The sequence below is a fragment of the Canis lupus genome, chromosome 14 (genome assembly GCF_011100685.1).
Source record: "Canis lupus familiaris isolate Mischka breed German Shepherd chromosome 14, alternate assembly UU_Cfam_GSD_1.0, whole genome shotgun sequence".
NCBI lineage: Eukaryota > Metazoa > Chordata > Mammalia > Carnivora > Canidae > Canis > Canis lupus.
The window spans coordinates 21354897-21374695 of record NC_049235.1 but is presented as its reverse complement, the minus strand read 5'-3'; the positions used below and the strand labels follow the sequence as shown (position 1 = coordinate 21374695).

General features: G+C 40.1%; 1 protein-coding gene and 1 pseudogene across 2 annotated transcripts in view; both read left to right on the top strand.

Moving 5' to 3' along the window:
• SLC25A13 (solute carrier family 25 member 13) overlaps positions 1–19799 on the top strand; it is a 185544-nt gene that overhangs the window by 65881 nt on the left and 99864 nt on the right. For both annotated transcript variants that reach the window (XM_038556877.1, XM_038556876.1), the window contains exon 4: positions 4346–4461. In XM_038556877.1, the coding sequence (XP_038412805.1) occupies positions 4346–4461 (116 nt within the window). The remainder of the gene's footprint in view (positions 1–4345; positions 4462–19799) is intronic.
• Positions 17677–18832, top strand: LOC106559687 (annotated as a pseudogene).

Below are 19799 nucleotides of genomic sequence, written 5' to 3'. Positions count from 1 at the left end.
GCTATCTATGTATGTGATAGTTATGTAATCTTATGCAGTCCTAAGCACAATGTACAGATGCAGTTCCACTTTTAATTCCTTTTCTCTTTGGTTCAGTATCTTAATGTAGTATGTGGTGTTTGGGCTGCTTTACCTGGGCTTTCATGGAGTTGTAAAGTTGCTGCTGTTAAAAATGTCTTTAGGACAAGGAAAATAATGGCCCTAGTGGTTTGAAACACAAAAAACGACTTGCTAAAACAAAAAAAAACCTCTGGTAGCATCAGAATCATGAAACAGAGTAGTTAGAAACCTACTCTTCCCACATCTGAGTGGTTGTAACGTTGAAAATGGTGGTTGAAAATGTGACTTCTGGGTTTGCTTCTCTTAACTGACCTGTGTCCCACTATTGGTTGCTGCAAATAAGCATTGGCATCAAACACTGTTCTGTAGATAGTGGTCATGGGGTCCAGCAGAATTGTGTGATTTATTTTAGAGGACATCTAACATTATCAGAGAAGCTTTGGGTGGAAAAGGAACCAAGTGAGCTCACCAGCCAGGTCTGAACTTGATTAAGCTAGTATTCTTTGTTGTAATTTATGCTAATACCCATTAAATCTGTAAAGCAAGACTGAAGTACTGTTTATGTGAAAATATATGTATGTGTGTGTGTGTTTTTAGATAGCATGCTGTAAATGAATATAGTACTATGTAATTATACTGATAGCCCTCTAGTCAGATTTACCTTGAAAATCCAAAATGATCTTGCTGAACAGTAAGACATTATGATTTCATGGTTCATCTATATACCTCCTACATAGATGTATAATACTTGTATCTAACAGGATTACCAAATTACATACCTTTTTGGTATCTGTAACATGCCTAAAATACCAGAGTATTCATTGGCCAGATATGGTTATGAAATCACATTGACATTGCCAGATGAGGATTTATTCATGCTCATAGCTAGCATTCAGGTTTCTCATACCATTTTGAGAGATGTAAGATGCTCTTTTCATTGTATTTAAATCTTTATTCAGATCATGAATTTAAAAGAATGCCTCTTTTCTGGATAACACACTGTGCAATTCACTATTAATTAAGCAAACGTCTGTGCGGGGATAATTGAGCAAATAGGATTGTTTTGTGCCCTGACAAATTGCCAGCCAGTTAAACTGGCGAGCAGTGTGGCTGTATGGTTGTTGGTACCTGCTCAAAAGGGATTCTGGGAGTGGGAGCAGTGGCGAGAAGAAAGCAGACAGTCAGAAACACCTATTCCTCTCTGCTGTTTCAGTCGTATAGAGAATGTTCAGCCCAGGTCTTGGTTGAAATGCTTCTGGATAGTTTCATTCACAGCTTTAAGTGGGCTTTGTTTAAAAATTCCCAGATCTGTGTTTCCTATTTTGGCCTTTGTATTAGGTTGCTAGGGCTGCTATAACAAAGCATCTCCAACTTTTGGTTGCTTAAAAAAATAAGGAAATTAATTGTCTCACAGTTCTAGAGGGAGGATTAAGGGTGTCAGCAAGATCGGTTTCTTCTCAGGGCTTTGAGGGAGAATTTGTTCATGCCTGTTCTCTAGCTTCTGGTATTTTGCTGGAAATCTCTGGCTTTCCTGGTTTATAGAAGCATCTGGTGTCTTCTCGTGTGCATATCCACGTCCATATTTCCCCTTTATGAGGACTCTGGTCATACTGGATTAGGTGTCCACCCTATTCTGGTATGGGCTCATCTTCACTGATTACATTTGCAGTGACCCTGTTTCCAGGCAAAGGTCAGATTCTGAAGTATTGGGGGTTAAGACTTCAACATGAATTTTGGAGGAGGATGCAGTCCAAGTCCTATCAGCCCCTCTCCTGAGTTCCACATGGGTGCTTTTGGTTTCCTGCTGGACACCATATTCAGTGTCCCTCCAGTACTGCAAATGTAACATGGAAGCGGTCTTACTGTCTCATAATGCCCTTCTCTCTTTTTCATTTTTTTCTCTCATTGTTTGTCTTTGGCAGTCATATCATCATTCTGCTCATTTAGCCAGGTTAGATGTCATGGGCTTAGTGAGACCTCATTCCTGGCCCTCAGTCTCTGACATCCATCTTTACTAAGTTCTGTCATTTCTGCTTCAGTTGTGTCTGTAGCCTTTCTTCTCTCTCCAGTCCTGCTGTGGTAGCTTTGGCTTAGATCCCTGCTAGCCCTCGCTCTCACAATGTTTCCGTATCTTGTCTTTCATCTTCCACACCAGTTTCCTTTTCTAAGATAAAGATCTAAACCTGATATTTGTTAACATCCACCCAGAACCTTCAGTGACTTCTCACTGTTTGCAGAGAAGTCAAGATTTTATAACTTGGCCTTTAAGGTCTTCCATAGGTGGCTGACATTACAGTTCAAGCCACTCTCCACCCCTCACAACCTGTTAGATGCAGGGTCAGCAACACCTGCATCCTTCCTTAAGCACAGCACACCCCATATGTTGTCACTTCTGTGTTTCGCTCTGCTTTTTCCCCACAGTGTGGAATGTCCTCTCTCTGTCCTTTGTTCTTCTCACCGTCTTCCCATCTTAGCTGGAGTCTGTCTCAGTCAGATGGAAACCAGGACACCTGGTGTTCAGGTCAGAATGCTAGAAGCTGGTTGCTTCACCTTCACATAAGTCATTAACTTCTACTTTTCTCAAAAGTAAAATGAGGAGGCTGAAGTAGATGATCTTTAAGATCTTCTCAACTTTAAAATTTCTTCTTTAAATGCCACACCTCCATGAAGCATATCCCAATTTTTGTGGGCAGAATAAATCACTCCTATTGTGCCCCCTTAACACTTTATTTCTTCATTTACCTTTGGCCCTCAATTCTTCTGGTGGGCGTATATGCATGGGACTTCATGCTCCCCGAACAGGTTGTAAGCTCCTTGGAGACCCTCTAAGAATGTTTGGCTCAGCTTTGCTTCCCTTCCCATTCCTACCTACCCCAGTCTCACTTGTACATAGACTCTCAGTGAGACACACTGAATGGTAGAGAAGACATTCTGGGCAAGCATATTTCTGTAAAATGTGCTGTTCCTGTTCCCGAATGTTCCCGTGCATTTGTAAGGATCTGGTTTGGATGGTGAATGACAGAGATAGTATATTGAGCACACCATGGAATTTTCCTTCTTTATGTGACATTATTATGATCCTTATGACATCCTAGGAAAGAGTTAACTGTGTAACACTTTGAATAAAATGTGATCTCTCTTATGAGATGTTTAGAAGTAATTAAGTGTTTTGAGAAACATAGGAAAACACTCTTCTTTTCTTCCTCCCTCTATAGCCTCCAGAGACTTGGACTATTTCAGTGTATCATTGAAATATTTGAATGTTTTAAATACAGAATAGTGGCATAGAACATTTCTGGGAAAGCTTTTGTGGATTTGTTTCCTCCTTGGAAGTCAAAGCCTCTGTGACTTGTCGTATTGTTCTTAACAACGAGATTTGATCATGTCATGGCCTTGCTCACAAACTTTCAATCACTCCTTACTTCCTAGAGAAGAAAAACCAGGCTCCTTTTTTGTTTTCATGCACATCCCTGGTCTTATACTTCTAATCTCATTTCACAGTGTTTTCCTTTATGCGCTCTGCTGCCCAGACAGAATCAGTTCCTCACCATTTCCCTTGTACATGCCCTAGCTTTTTTGCACCTGCCTTTCTGCAAGAACCCCCCTTGACTAGAGTGCCTGTCTTTTTATGCCCATTACTATATATATACCTGAGTTTCACTAATTTTTCAATACCCAGCTGACGTTTCATTTCTGCTACATAGCTTTCTTTGATTTCCTACCAGAATTCTGTTCTCACCGTATTTGTCTCTGTCTTACGATAGGTCCCTATCAAGGTTGTATACTGTTTCTAGTTCTAGACTAGTGTTATCTGCTTTATCAGACTAGAAGTTCCTTGGCATTACGTTTCATGTCTATTTGTATTCAACTACTACTACCAATATTACCCCTAGTTGAATCCACATGTAGATAACAGCAGTAAAAGAGTCTCTGTGAACTATTTTTACATGGTGTATAAAGATATTAATGACTGAAAAAGTTGCTCTGTTTTGCTGCTACACAATCACATCTTAATCTAAAATATCTAAGCTTTAATTCTAGAATCTAATGATAATGCCTGAAACAAAAATGTAGTGCTGGCTAAAACAGTTACATTTGAAACCTGTCATGTTCTTTAGATTCTGTACATTGTTATTTCAGTCCACTATATGTGAAAGGAAATGCTAAGTGTTTATAAATGTTGAACGTAATTTTTTGACAGTGATGTTTTATTCTTAGCATATACTTGTGCTTTTATTTTCCACAAGCTACTGATTATATGTTTTGTGCTTGTTCTATGTTGCAGGTTAATATCCTTTCAAGAATTTGTAGCATTTGAATCTGTCCTTTGTGCCCCGGATGCTTTGTTCATGGTGGCCTTTCAACTGTTTGACAAAGCTGGCAAAGGAGAAGTTACTTTTGGTAAGGGGTATGAGTATGTGTGCACCTAAGGAAGTGCAGACTGGTGTGAGTGTTTTTTGGCCCCAGGAATGAAGTGTATGGGGAAACTTTTAAGAACTTAAACATATCCCTTTTAACAAAGGTATTTCCATGTTTTGGGGCTCCAGTTCAAATATCTTTCTATTGGAAAAAATAGGTTTCTGGCTTAGTTTTTACACTCTGGTTTAGTTTTAAGGGGAGAGAGGTTGCACATGACTTTTCCAGAATCATAGACCAGGTGAGCTAGGCAGGACTTCCGTTTATTTCCTTCAAAATCACTGGTGATTCCCACTGAGAGGATGAAGACATTAATAGACTGCCTAAGAACAGAAGGGACCTGTGCACACAGTACTTTGAGTCTTTACCTTGTCCCCATGGGGTAGCTTGAGTGCAAAGGTTCTGCATAAGATAGGAGTTTAGGGTGGTGCCAGAAGAACCTCAGTCTTTAAAGCATGGTACATGCCCCCTTGGCTGGGTTGGTGGTCCCTGCTGTGCTGCCACCTTCTTTATTTTGAAAAGACAGAACCAGCTTCACAGGGATTAGCTGCAAAGCTGCAGAAAACCCAGAAGCCTTATTAGTATTAGGAGAAAGGAAGTGGTAGGGCGGGGTAGGTTCTTTCTTAAAAATAACTGCTTACTGAAGTTTTTAAAAGTGTAGAAATAAACTTTTTTATACTGAAGATAGATTTGACAGAAAGTACCACATTTTCCTCAGACCGTGTAGTATCCAGTGTACGTTGTGCATGTGAACCTGCTGTAGATAGCATAAAGAACTTTGGAGCCTGGAGCCCTTTTGGGCTTCTGGATTATTGATTCAGGGGAGATGGCTAAGGTGTCCATGTTTTTGTTCTGTTTTTAAGATTTTATTTATCCATGAGAGAGACAGAGAGGCAGAGACATAGGCAGAAGGAAAAACAGGTTACCCATGGGGAGCCTGACTCAGAACTCAATCCTAGGACCCCAGGATCATGCCCTGAGCTGAAGGCAGCCGCTCAACCACTGATCCATCCAGGCGTCCCAAGGTGCCCATTTTAAATGTCTTTATGCATAGTTTCCAATTCGTTTATATTTCTTGGGCTTGTATTACTTTATGGATTGTGAGAAATGTATAGATAGGAGGAAAATACAGATGATAAGAGTACCATCCATTCTGGAGGAGTACTGGAATTGGAGAGAATTGGCTACTTCCATCTCTTGGCCTCTTTTGCGTCTAAGCAAGTTAATTGTCGTCCCAGGTCTTCATTTTCCTTTGAAATGAAGATAATAGCTACATAAAGTATAGGTAAGGCAGTATAATAGACTTACTCTAGAAGCCTTCCCCCTTCTACACCCATTCCTCCCTGTTCATTTGACATGACAGTTATTTAAGGCTGGATCAACCAGGACAAAGGCAAAACATGTACATATGCCTGGTTTTGTTTTGTACTGTGTAGAAGCTCAGATGCTTTCCATTAGCACTTCATGAGGATTATTTCATATTTAAAAATCCCTAGAACAACTAGTTTTTTCCATTTCCGTCACCTGATTCCTCTTATTGTCACTGTAGCCACAGCTTTTCAATGGAACACCAATAAAAAAAAATATCCCCATTGAAATTTTCAAGTAATGAATGAGCAGCTAGCTCATGGTGGCGTTAATTTACCAGTAGAAGACAGTTTGTTGAATATATTACGACAGGGTTTCCTTGGATTTACAGAGGAACACCTATGCATCTGAGTGAGTTTGGCACCTGCAATCACTCATGCCTTCCTCCTTCCTTTAGCACGTCTGGAGGCAGGGGTGTAAGAGCACTGGTGTGGAGATGGGGGCACTGAGAAATGGCCTGCACGTGTTTTCCTTACATCCTGAGCGTGAAGCAGTAAGGGTATTGGTGATACCAATATACCAATACAGACACACAACCCGTCTGGTGGAGGAAAGGAAACAGGAGACTGTCCCCAGTGCAGGGAGAGGCATGTGTTTGTGTGAGCAGAAGAAAAGAACAGGTGAAGAAGCAGGATGCAGGAGAGGGAGTCATCTGTGAGGTGTAACAAGGGTAGTATGAGCATTCTGTGTCTGTTTCTTTGTCGATGGGCACATCATCTCCACCTTATGAGCCTTAGTTTCCTCATCTATAAAATGAGGGTAATGATAATCTACCTTACAGGCCTATGTACGGGTTAAAAGATAACACTGCATATAAAGATGCTGTCTAGAGAACAAAGGCCTCTCTAAAAATATTACTAAGAGAAAATACTTGAGAACAAAGGAAGATTTTCTTTATTCTTCTTCTTCTCCACCCCCCCCCCCCCCCCACCGGTTTTTTAGGAAGCCCTGCACTTCTGCCTTGCAGTTTAACCACTGGCCAGTTAGCCAGTAATTTGCTTACCATCTGTTCTGTGTTGAATACTATCCCATCTCCAAAGGCATAAGAGATTGAAATAAGAAATCGTGGTTTCCTAGGAGTTAAATTTCTGATTACACCACCAGTTGCACGTAACTATAGAAGTAGAGCTCCTCTCCCACTACCTTGCCCTCCACAGGCAATTTGTTCCAGAACCTTCCCATCTCACAGAACATAAACAGGGCAGGTCCTGTATCTTTTTATGATCAGCTGATGGGGTTCTCACCCATGGTGGGGAGTCATACAGTGTAGCCTTCTTGGGCTTTTCTGACCTATTCATCCCTATTTGGGATTAACGTGAAAGGGATACACATGCTACAAAGAAGATACCCAAATAACCATTAATTGCAAAATAATAGCTGACTTTTAACATTTTTTATAAGGTAGAATCATCCAGGAGAGGTGAGTGCTGTGTAAATAGGCTTTTACCCAGTAAACAAAATCATATGGGGGATGTGGTGACTTACGGAGTGTTTCAACAGCAGATATCTTTAGAAGAAGCTAGCAATAAGTATGTTTTCAAGGAAACTCATGATGGGGCTGGAGAAATTTTTTAAAAAATTGAATTGGGCAGAAAAGAGGACTTAACTTAGTCAATCTTGGTCTCATAAACCCACAGAATTAAAAGAATCCCTATCTGTGACCCAGCTGCCTATCCACGTGAGGCTTTTTAGGATATAGGCACTGAGGCTCCTACCTCTGGTTACATCCATGGCTCCTTGTAAACCCTTCACTCAAGAATGACCCTTTTGTATTTCAGAAGGTTGCCCAGGTGTGCATCTCTGGGAGGGGTGAGCATGAAGAGGTAAGAGAGAAGGGGCTGTATTTTTTACCGCCCAGATTAGCTCAGTCTGTTGTGGTTATGAGGAGAGCATGATTTCATGGGATACAGAGGTGTATCTGGAGGCTTCCCATAGGCAGGAAAGTAGCCTCGTTTCCCCATGTCTCCTGGCCTTGCATTCTATCCAGGGGAGAGCAGTCACACTCTTCATGTGTACACGTAGTGGATTTCTGCATGAAGGCTTGTTTGAAGCAGGCTTGAGTAAGCTTAGTAAGCACCACTGTTTGTTAACAAGCCAGCAGTATTCATGTTCCCACTAACACTGAATCTGGGACACAGCAAACAAAAATCAGGTTGTGTGAGGGGCAGATAATCAAGTGTCACATTTCAGTGATGGCTTGCCCTGTTTTCTCTGAGACCTTATTTATTTTTATTATGTTTTCAAGTCTAGATAACTCCTGTGTTTGCTACAATGAAAAGATCTTGATTAGGCCAATTTTGTTCCTTTGATACCTAGTTCATTACGTTCACCTGTTTCCTTGGAGGAAAAATGTATCTCCAGTATTTTGTTCTCACCATGTTTTCTTGTTTTGATACCTGATATTTCTAAGTGCATTTTGAGATGTCAACAGGTGTGTAACAGGAGATCAGTATAAGAAGAAAATTCTAGTTAACAATTTGCAGTTCTGTATGTGTGGATAAAAAATACTTTGTTCTATTTTTTAGTTTCATCTTTAGCCTATTTTATATATGATAGTGAACTTTTACTTTTAAATTTTTGAAGTATACTTTATATAAACATAACATACATACAGAAGAATGCACAAATCACAAGTGTACATCTTGACGAGCTTTTGCACAGTATATATACTTGTTTGGTCACCATCCAAATCAGAAGAACAGTGCCAGCACTCCATGGGCTCCTTTCCAGTTATTGTCCCCCAGGCCCAGTGCTAACAGCTGACATCTATCACTGTTAACTGGATTTGTTTGTTTTTAAACTTGATAGAAATGGAAAGATACAGAATGTACCGTTTCATTCTGACTTTTGCTCAAACTTTGTGAGATTCAGCCATGTTTATGTCTATTTTTAGTTCTTTTTCTTTGTTGTATACTATTCCATCATATGACTTTATCTTAATTTGCTTATTCATCATACCATTGGTAGACATTTGTACACTTCCAGTTTTGGTAGCTGCAAATCATGTGCATTGAACATTGCTTTATATAACATCTGGGATGTGGGTGTGGGGGCATTTCTAGGAGTAGAACTGCTGAGTCATGAAAAACATGTATGTTGAGCTTCCATAGATATTGCCAGTTTTCCAGAGCACTTGTACCAGTGTATTCATGCTGTCAGTGTATGAGAGTTTTTGTTTATTCCATGCCTTTGCTACCACTTGGTATTACCAGTCATTTTTATATTAATGATTCCTCATTATGTAGCTTTAGTTTGCATTTCCCTGATGACTGATCAGTTGTGCAACCCTAAAAAAATACTTACTGGCCATTTGCATATCCTCTTTAGTGGCGTGCCATTTTTCTAGATGCAATGCGTTTATTGGTTGTATATCTCCGATATCTTCAGTCTGTGACTTACACTTCCACTTACTCAATAGAGCCCTAAAGAACATAAGTTCTTAATTTTAATGTAGTACAAATTATCAGCATTTTCTTTTATAGATACTGCTTTCTGTGTCCTGTTTCATAAGTCTTTGCTTATCACAAGGGCGCAAAGATAATCTCCGTATAATCTTCCAGAATTTTTTTTGTTTTCCTTTCAAATTTAGATTTTCAGTCTTTTTAGAACATGTTTGTGTTTTTCTGTTTTACTTTTGCATGTTGTGGGGGTCAAGATTCCTCTCCAGACTCCATGGATATCTAGTTTCCCAGCACTATTTATTGAAAGGATAACTCTTTCTTTTATTGCCTTATGTTGCTATAATGATCATAAATCACTTGTGGGTCTGTTCCTGAACTCTATCCTTCTGTAATTGTCTGTACCATTGCTATACTCTCTTAATCACTACAGCCTTGGTTTTAGATGAATCCTCCAACTTTATCTATTTCAGATTATTTTGGCTGCTCCTAGTCTTTTGAACTATTGAAACAATTTTAGAAAAAGTTGTTTTTACAAAAATCCTGCTGAGGGATCCCTGGGTGGCTCAGAGGTTTAGCGCCTGCCTCGGCCCAGGGAGTGATCCTAGAGACCCGGGATCGAGTCCCACATCAGGCTCCCTGCGTGGAGCCTGCTTCTCCCTCTGCCTGTGTCTCTGCCTCTCTCTCTCTCTCTCTCTCTCTCTCTCTCTCTCTGTTTCTCATGAATAAATGGATAAAATCTTTAAAAAACCCTGCTGAGATTTTGAATGCTATTGCATTGAATGTTTTTAGTAAGTTTACATATATGTATATGTGTATAAATTTTTGACTACAGTAAGGTTTTTTTGAAGTATTTAAATAAAAGCTCTTTTATTTATGAAAATATTTTATTTATTTGAGAGCTTGTGCACACATGCATGAACTAGGGGAGGGGCAGAAGGAGAGGGACAAGCAGACTCCCCGCTGAGCACAGAGCCTCATGCAGGACTTAGTCCCAAGATTCTAAAATCATGACCTGAGCTGAAGTCAGATGCTTAATTGACTGAGCCGCCCAGATGCCCCTAAATAAAAACTTATTTAGTAATGTTAGTCTGCCTGTTCCACCATTATTTGTTAAATAGAAGTTGGTGGAGACTACAAATTTTGAAAGAGAAAAGATACATATGTGATCACATACAGATGTGATCTATGTATGTGATTGTCATCTAAAGATGGTAGTATAGGTCTGTCTGCCATTTTATAGGTAAGTCTGTTGCCAATAGGAATTAGTGCTAAACCTTTCAGAAGGTGGGTAACAGGAACATGAGCTATATTTTACCTTTGAGCTGAAGAGTAAACATAATTTTTAAAAATATTCATGAATCTTTTAATAGATTTATATTATGCTAATACATTGAATATAGTAAATGGAAAGAAACTTTAGAATACTGTGAATTTAAACATCATTGATATTATAAAATTTTGATTAATATAGTGGGAGAGAAGGCCTTACAAAAGAAAATAAATCATGGTGGAAAGCAAGCAAAAAGGAAGAGGAAAGAGGAGATATATTCGTTTATGGTCTAGTCATTTTAACCAAAGGAAAGAAATAATGAATAAAGTTACATTATATTATATATCTAGGGCAGCCCCGGTGACCCAGCGGTTTAGTGCCTGCCTTTGGCCCAGGGCGTGATCCTGGAGTCCCAGGATCGAGTCCCATGAAGGACTCCCTGCATGGAGCCTGTTTCTCCCTCTGCCTGTGTCTCTGCCTCTCTCTCTCTCTCTCTCTCTCTTTCTGTGCCTCTCACGAATAAATAAGTAAAATATTTAAAAAATATATTATAAATCTACACCATTAGGTGAGGATATATTTATAAAAATTTCAATTAATATTTAAGGCCTTATCTCTTTAAAATGTACATTTTTTTTTAGTATCAACATGATTTTCCCCCTTTTTAAAGCATTACTTTTATGCTAGATCAGGGGCAGCAAACTTTTTCTGTAAAGGACCAGATAGTGAATATTTTGAGTTTTATCAGCCTTAGGTTCTCTGACAACTAGTCAACTCTGCTGTTCCTATGGACAGTATGCAAATGACTAGGTATGGCTGTCTTCCAATAAAACTTCACTTACAAAAATGGTTGGTGGTTCATTGGAACAGTTTTCCAACCTGTCCACCAACGTATTAGCAGGAACATATATAAGTTGATGATATTAATACTAGGGAGTAAGACAGACACTTAATAGAGTGAATATGTTCTGATGATATTTGGGTGAGTACAATGAGCTATGAAACAAAGAACAAACTCCTCTATGCACAGTATGGTTTAGTTGGCTTTATTGAGAAAGTGACTTTTGAGCACAAATATGAAAGAGGTAGGGGAATTGATCATATAGATAGAGAGATGGAGGAAGGAAAGAGACTGTCCTAGGCAAAAGCAATAGCTCTTGTCTAGGTTCAAAGGCTAGGACCTAAGGAGGACCTTTGTGAATTGAATGATTCAAGGAGAGCCTACTGGGAAAAAAGCTCAGAGAAGTAACGAATCTGATGAAGTAAGACCCTTTAGATCAAGGTTAGGTCTTGGACTTTGATGGTAAGTAAACTGGGAAACCATTGCAGGAATATTTTTTTTTAAAGCAGGGGAGTGAAATGATCTAGTCTGTGTTTTAACCAGATCATTCTGGCTACTATGTTGAGAATAGGTCATAGAATGAACAGAATAGAAACAGAGGGACCACTTAGAAAGCTATGGCAGTAATCCAGGTGAATGATCATGGTGGCTTGGACCTGAATGAGGTTAGGGGTATTTTTTTTTTATTTTTTTTTATTGGAATTCAATTTGCCAACATTTAGCATAACACCCAGTGCTCATCCCCCAAGTGCCCCCTCTCAGTGCCCATCACCCAGTCACCCCAACCCCCCGCCCACCTCCCTTTCTACTATGTTAGGGGTATTTTGAAGAGAAAATCAGCAGGGTTCTCTGATGGTTTAGATGTGCGCTGTGAAAGAGAGAGAGGAAGCAGAAAACAGGAGCTCACTTTTCGATATGTTAGTTTGATGCCTATTGGATGTGTAAATGAGGTTATCAAATAGGTACTTAAATATATGAGTAGTAGAATTTGGGAGATAGAAATTTGATAGTTGGGACTCCTGGGTGGCTCAGCAATTGAGTATCTGCCTTTGGCTCAGGGCATGATCCCCAAGTCCTGGGATCTGGTCCCACATCAGGCTTCCTGCATGGAGCCTGCTTCTCCCTCTGCCTATGTCTCTGCCTCTCTCTCTCTCTCTCTGTGTCTGTCATGAATAAATAAATAAAATCTGTAAAAGAAAAAAAAAAAGAAATTTGATAGTTATCAGCAAATAGTGGTGAAGCCATTTAATTAGTAGAGGCAAAAGAATCAGTAAAGATAGGGATATCTCTTGGATCTAACTATGTTGTAAGACTGGAGATTCAGCAGTGAAGATAATAAGATCTTCAGGGAGCTTACACTTTAGGGAGAAAGTAAATAAAAACCAGATGATGTCAGGATAGACTCTCTGTAATGTAAAGCAAGGTAAGTGAGTAGGAGGGATAGAGGTTATATAAGCAGCCCTAGAAGAGTGTCTGCAAACACCCAGGTGATGCGTGGACTGTGAATGGCAGGAACGTGGAACTGTCAGGATCTGGAGGTGATGATCGCTTGGGAGGTGCTACAACAGTCTAGGCAGGGAATAATGGGGGCCTAGACTGGACTTGTATCTCTGGACCCACCCGAGAGTGAATCATATGTGACTTTGCTGTGGGGTAAAAAGAGAGAGGGGGATTACAGGAAAGAAAGAAGAATGGGATAGTAATTACTAAGCTTGTTCTGCTCCAAAGACCTATGGTTTTACATACTCTCTTGAGAGAAGGTAAGTACCTGTCATTTTTATCTTTAAGTTTATTGATCACGTATTACATACTTGCCTCTGGGCTAAGGGCTTTCTATGTAATTTATTATTTAATTCTGACAACCTAGGAGATCTATACTATATAATTCCCATTTTTCTGACGAGAAAATGGCCGCGGGGAGTTTAAGTAACTTGCCCACAGTCATGAAGTTGCTGTGGTACGTACAGCCAGGGTAGCAGCCTGATGACTCCCAAGTGTGTGTTGTTTACCATGTCCTGCTGCCTCCCTCTGGTGGTGAGGCGGGACCTTCCTTCTTAATGAAGATAGGTGCCAACTAATCCATAGTAGTTTCAGTCTTTATCAGAGTTAGTAATCTTTCAGGAAGAAGTAAAGAATAGTAAACAAGTGCACCAGTTAGGAATTTGTTATATGGCTGTAGCGGGAAGTAATTATAAGGAAGAACATACCTGGATTAGAGTTCTCGGTATACACAGAAAGTTGCCTTGGTGACACAGATGTCCAGGTAATTGTTTGAAGTGCATTTGACATGGTCTCACCAAGGAAGCTTTATCTTTTGATGTGAGTAGAAGTCTTGGGGGGGAGGGAGGAGGGTCATGGAGTGGTGGGGAGTGGGGAAATGAGTCTTTGTATAGGTTGAAGGTGTTAGAGGAAGCCCTTGCCTGAAATGTGCAACTTGAGAGCCATGGGCACCATATGATGGAGCACTTACCCCAGGCTCCTGAGCAGTTTTTATTTAATAGGAGAGGCAATTGAAAGTCCCACAGGCTCTTCAGAGGACAGGGACCAGATCGAAAAGATGGATTTTCTTGTATTAATTGGAGGGGGGCACAGCCAGAGGCAGGCATGCCTGTGATCATTGTGTGGGCTTTCCAGTACCTCTGTGGAGCAGGCAGGTGACCCAGTCTCATTATGTGAGTAGATGAAGTGAAGATTAGGGCTTGAAGGTGTGGTGTAGACACATCGTGAGGGGTGGTTTCCCAAACCCTTTGATTTTCCCATGTTTCTTATTTGAGGATGCTGGGAAAACAAAACATTTTCCTTACTAAGCTTGAGAAAGAGTGAGCTTGAGGGGTGGTGGTAATGAAACTATTAATCTAACATATTTAGTGCACCCACCAATGCTGGGCCTCTTAATGATGCTAATTTAACATGAACTGTTCCTACCCTCTGCTTGTTCTTCAGTTGTTGAATTTGCTGTAGGCAACAGGAATAGCCTGGCTCAATAGTAGTGGATGACCTAAATATTTGTCCAGTAAATGTCACAGTTGGACCTCCTGAAAATTCAGAGTATGTTCTATACCATAGCACTTACTTAGGTTGAAATTCTAAAATTTTTAGTTGTATAATGATGCCATTACATGCTTTTCTCTTCCTTTAACTTATCTTTTCATTACGTGAATAAATTTCAAAAACTGTTTTATAATGCAGTTTTGGTTAATCTTAGTATATGAACATAAGCGCCCAGTTTCATTATCTTTGTGGTAGTGATGTGCATGGGAGTCTGCAGTCTTTAACTGAACTTTAAAGACAGGAATTCTTGAAAGACAGGACTTCTTGACTCTGGCGTTCTGGATAAGTGTCAGGGATTCCACAAATGGCCACAGTTGTCAATAATTTTTTGTCTAAATGAGCATTTGCATTTAGCAGATTTCAAAGAGGTCAATGATCTGCCAAAAGGTAAGAACTGCTGTCTGTAGAGGGACATTTGAATAAGTAGACCTACATCTTATTTAAGACTTCTCTTGCTGTTAAAAAGTTCAGTTGTGAAATATTCTACACTCTGTGCCATGTTTGAAGCTTTGACTAGCTTGCTGCTTTCAGCTCTGTCAGTTGACCTGGAGTCCGATATTGCTCTTTTATTGGATACTGCGGTAGTCTCTTGGCTTTTTAATCCTTGGTATCAACTGATACTGCGAGTGTGGGTACCTTAGAGTAATGATGTTTCCTTTGTATGTCAGTAAGTGTTATGTGAAAAAAGATTCTCCTACTTGACAGTCATAAAGCCCTAAAATTTGTAATTTACTAAAGCTCTGAGAATTCCTACAGGAAAACAAATCTATTTAACTTTGTCAAACTGACTTGAACGGGACCTTTCTTTTGTGTGTGAGATCCAATCAAATCTACAGATATCTCAAGCTCATCTCTAGTTAATTCTCTGACAGGGATGGTGGCGTATGGAGGGGCCATTTCTGGGTTCACGGTTAGATTTTGTCCGGAAACACCTGCTGTGATGAAAGTAGAGTTGGCATCCCCTGGGAAACAGGCAGGCTAGATGACATGTTGAACAGTGCAGAAACAGCGTGCTTCAGTTATTTTGACTCGGATTACAGAAAATGATGAGAGTTAAAATCATGGAAATAAGTTTTGAAGGTACGCACTCAAATTTAATAATAAATATAAAAAGCTAGAGGAACAGAACTTTAGCTGTAGTATTTTAAACTCATTGGGAAGATTATTTATTGTTATTTTTGTAAGGACTCTTAGAAAGTGAAATATTGAAAAGATAAATGAGGGTGAAAATTGGTGAAGAGTTGAAAAGAGCATTATCTGGGGGAAGTTCTGATTTTGGTTTCACAAAAATGATGAGTTATTTTGGTGAAAGAAACTTACTGCCCTATAGTAGATTTTAGTTTTATATTATTTTGGGACTTAAGTCCATTTTCTTATACACATTCCAGTAGAGACTAAGAATATTGGATAAGAACAGTGTGAATCTTGAAAGCAAATAACCTCCACATTGATAAGAATTGTGGCATGCCTGGGTACTGAGTGTCTTGCCTGAGATCCCAGAGACTGTTCAGAAGCTGTTCCAGTTCATTGGGTCAAAAATCCACTATTTACGAAAAGCTAAATACGGATTTGCACGATTGACCATAATGGCTTCAATTTTGAAAGATAGTAGTATCAGGGAGCACTTCCAGTTGGTGGGATAATTTGAGAATCGTCCATGCTCAAATGGCTAAAATATTGTACTTTTTGCTACTTCATCACTCCATTTTAAAAATAGGGAGGGGGGGAAAGGCCTGTTGAGAAGGTGGAAGGATGTCAATTGGAGAGTAAATCACAATAACCCTGTGAAGCCACTCCTTAGTTAACAACTGCCTGAAGGTTAACCATTCTTTAGAAGACTGTCAGTGTGGAGAGACTGACTGAGGGTTCCTGCCCCTGTCGTTTGCGTGGATGTGTGTGCACGTGTGTGTGCATGCACGCACATGTGGGCCAGGTGAAGAGAGAAGAGGACCTGTGAATAGGGTAGAAGGTGTGGAGAATAGAAAGCTAACAGTAAATCCTAAAACTTGGAGCACTGGGAAAATTTGACTATTTTAAACTGTACTGCTCACTTAAAAATAGTAAAATTATACCATTATTCTTTTGAGTATGAGGGAGAGATAAAAATACAGTTTTTCTAAATTGGAAAATTTGCTGTAATCTTGCTGCTAATGACTGATTTCTTCCAACAGTTGCAAGGCAGTTTTTGCTCTGATAGGTTGATAAAGGAAACAAAATCAAGAACATATTGGAAGTTCTCAGAGAAAATTACAGTTTAGGTATGAGTTGGGGGTGGATAGTTAGACATTTTAATTGAAATAAAACAGTTTTATACTAATATGGGATCACTGTGGGTGTACATTTGTAGTACATCTGCTCTTGAAGCATTTCAGTAGGGTTAAATGTATGTTAATGCTTTTGGAAGAAAATTATTTTTGATAACATCCGTCTAAGGAAACTAGCTTAGGAAATTGTTTTTTTAAACAATATAGATATATTATACTTGCATTTAGAGAATGAATTAGGAATTCTGTGTACTGCTTTAAAAATTTCAAAGAGTTGGAAGTTTTTGGTTGTGTTCTTCTCTGGTGGTGAAGAAAGTTAACAATAATTAATACAACAGAGGATTAAAGCAAGCTTATACATCTGGAGAGTGACCACAGTCTGCTCTATGCCTCCAAACATCATTTTAACGAACCTACTTTTGATATTATGAAAGACTGCTAGTGGTTTATTCTATCCAATCAAAAACAGCTTCTCTTGCGTGTAGATTGAAAACATCTCAGTTGACTTTTCACTGTTGATATAGGTAATGCATATGACAGAAGATTAATATCGAGTGCTAGGTATTTGCCAGCCTTTAACCCTTCTTAAAATTTTTGTGAACCAACCAACCTTTATCCTATGATGAGTTGAGCTGTGTAGTAATCTTGAGGATATATAGATCCATCAGATTTTAGAATAGGAAAGATTCTTACTTATAAGGCAGACTGTGAGTTTTCCTTGTTAACGGTATGGAGGTGTTTATTACCACTGTGGACTCCTTGGCTCCCTCTCAGGTCTGCTAAGTTAAAATCTTAGGGTGTGGGTATGGACATTTGTTTTAAACAAGCTCTCCAGGGGAATGTCCTTTTCACTCCAGTTGAACAATGGCTGGTGTAGTTTATGGCTTTCTTTCATGGATATGGAAAGAAGCCCAGACGTGGGTGGGTGGGAAGGGACTGGTTTTGCAGGAACTACAACTTTGTCTTCGCACTGTAAGAGGGATGATTTTTTTTTTCTAGGATGCCCATGACTTCATCAGAACGGTACCATACCTTTCTAAGTACAGAATTGAAAAAGTTGCAAATTAGCTCTCATTTTTACCTACGCCAACACCATATATGTATGTCTTCGGTATTCAGCCCAGCTTGCCTGGGTGTGTGTGTGCATGTGTGCTTATTTTTTGAAAGATACTTCTGCTGCTTCTCCGAGAGAACACCAAATGGCGGATGACGCCGGTGCTGCGGGAGGGCCCGGAGACCCCGGGGGCCCCGGAAGGGGAGGCCGCGGTGGCTTCCACGGAGGCTTCGGCAGCGGCATCCGGGGCCGCGGGTGTGGCCGTGGCCATGGTCGGGGCCGGGGCCGCGGAGCTCGCGGAGGCTAGGTGGAGGACAAGGAGTGGATCTCCGTCACCAAGCTGGGCCGCCTGGTCAAGGACATGAAGATCAAGTCCCTGGAGGAGATCTATCTTTTTTCTCTGCCCATCAAGGAATCTGAGATCATTGACTTCTTCTTGGGGGCGTCCCTCAAGGATGAGGTTTTGAAAATCCTGCCCCTGCAAAAGCAGACCCCTGCTGGCCAGCGGACCAGGTTCAAGGCATTTGTTGCCATCGGAGATTACAACGTACACGTGGGTCTGGGCCTCAAGTGCTCCAAGGAGGTAGCCACTGCCATCCGTGGGGCCATCATCCTGGCCAAGCTTTCCATCGTCCCTGTGCGACGAGGCTACTGGGGGAACAAGATCGGCAAGCCCCACACTGTCCCATGCAAGGTGACTGGTCGCTGTGGTTCTGTGCTGGTGCATCTCATCCCTGCCCCCAGAGGCACTGGCATCTCAGCCCCTGTGCCCAAGAAGCTACTGATGATGGCTGGTATTGACGACTGCTACACTTAGGCCAGGGGCTGCACTGCCACCCTGGGGAACTTTGCCAAGGCTACTTTTGATGCGATCTCCAAGACCTACAGCTATCTCACCCCTGATCTCTGGAAAGAGAGTGTGTTCACCAAGTCTCCCTATCAGGAATTCACTGACCATCTTGTAAAGACCCACACCAGAGTCTCCATGCAGAGGACCCAGGCTCCAGCTGTGGCTACCACATAGTTTTATAAAAGAAAAATAAAAGTGAATTAAAGTTTGTTAAAAAAAAAAAAAAAAGATACTTCTCACCACCTACATGTTCAGAATAATAATAATAAAAAGTTTACGGGGGCTTACAGAGAACTCAATTTTAATGAGAAGGGTTGTATGTGTGAAGTACGTACTTTCTACTTACTCTCTTTTAATGGCACGCACTTTCCCCTTAGAACTTTCTCGAGCAAATGTGAATGGTAGCCAGAATACTTCTTTCCTCTTCAGACCCTTAACTGTGATTAATATAAAAAGGCACTTGTCAAAAGGGTTTGAAATGGCAGCCTTGATATTGGAGCTGTGGCAGTAGAGATAGGTCTGCATCCACTCACTCCATTATGTTATTTAACTTACCAATTCAACCATTTGTCTTCTCCCTGCTTAAAAGAGGATGGCCATATAAGCTGTTGTTAACCATATCAGCAGGGTGGGATATTATTTCCCTTAGAGCGAAACCACAACTTTCTTTGAGGATTTAGCACACGTTAGAAAAAGCACCAGTGTAGCTGCTCAGAGATGAAGTGTGGGTCGTTTGACAACTCTCTCTGCCTCACAGAGGGATTACTTTGGGGTTTAACAGAAACATCCTTTTTGTATTTATTGTATTAATGAAATTTTTAGGATCCATGAGTGAGATTATGGTTCAGTGTTTAAAATAATGTAGCTTGATGAACCTTTTTTATTTGAATGGGAAACTTGTTTTCGTTGATTTGCAGCTTCAAAAAGTGAATCTTTTGGAAATTAAACTGCATTAATTTAGTTACTCTGTATGGAAACAAAAACCCAGAAAGTTAAAATTTGCATAAGTGAAGACCTTGATGATTTCAGATTATAGTGTGGTGGAGGATAAGGAATAAGAGCCCATAGAATTTGTAAAAACAAATTCAGTCTAACCACTTAATGGCATGTGCAACTAATTTGCCAATTAAATATTTCTAGTATCTGAAAGATCTTCAAAGTTAAGAGTGGAGGTTCTTAATCTTTCTTAATTTCATACTTTCAGAAACATAATGGAAAATTACT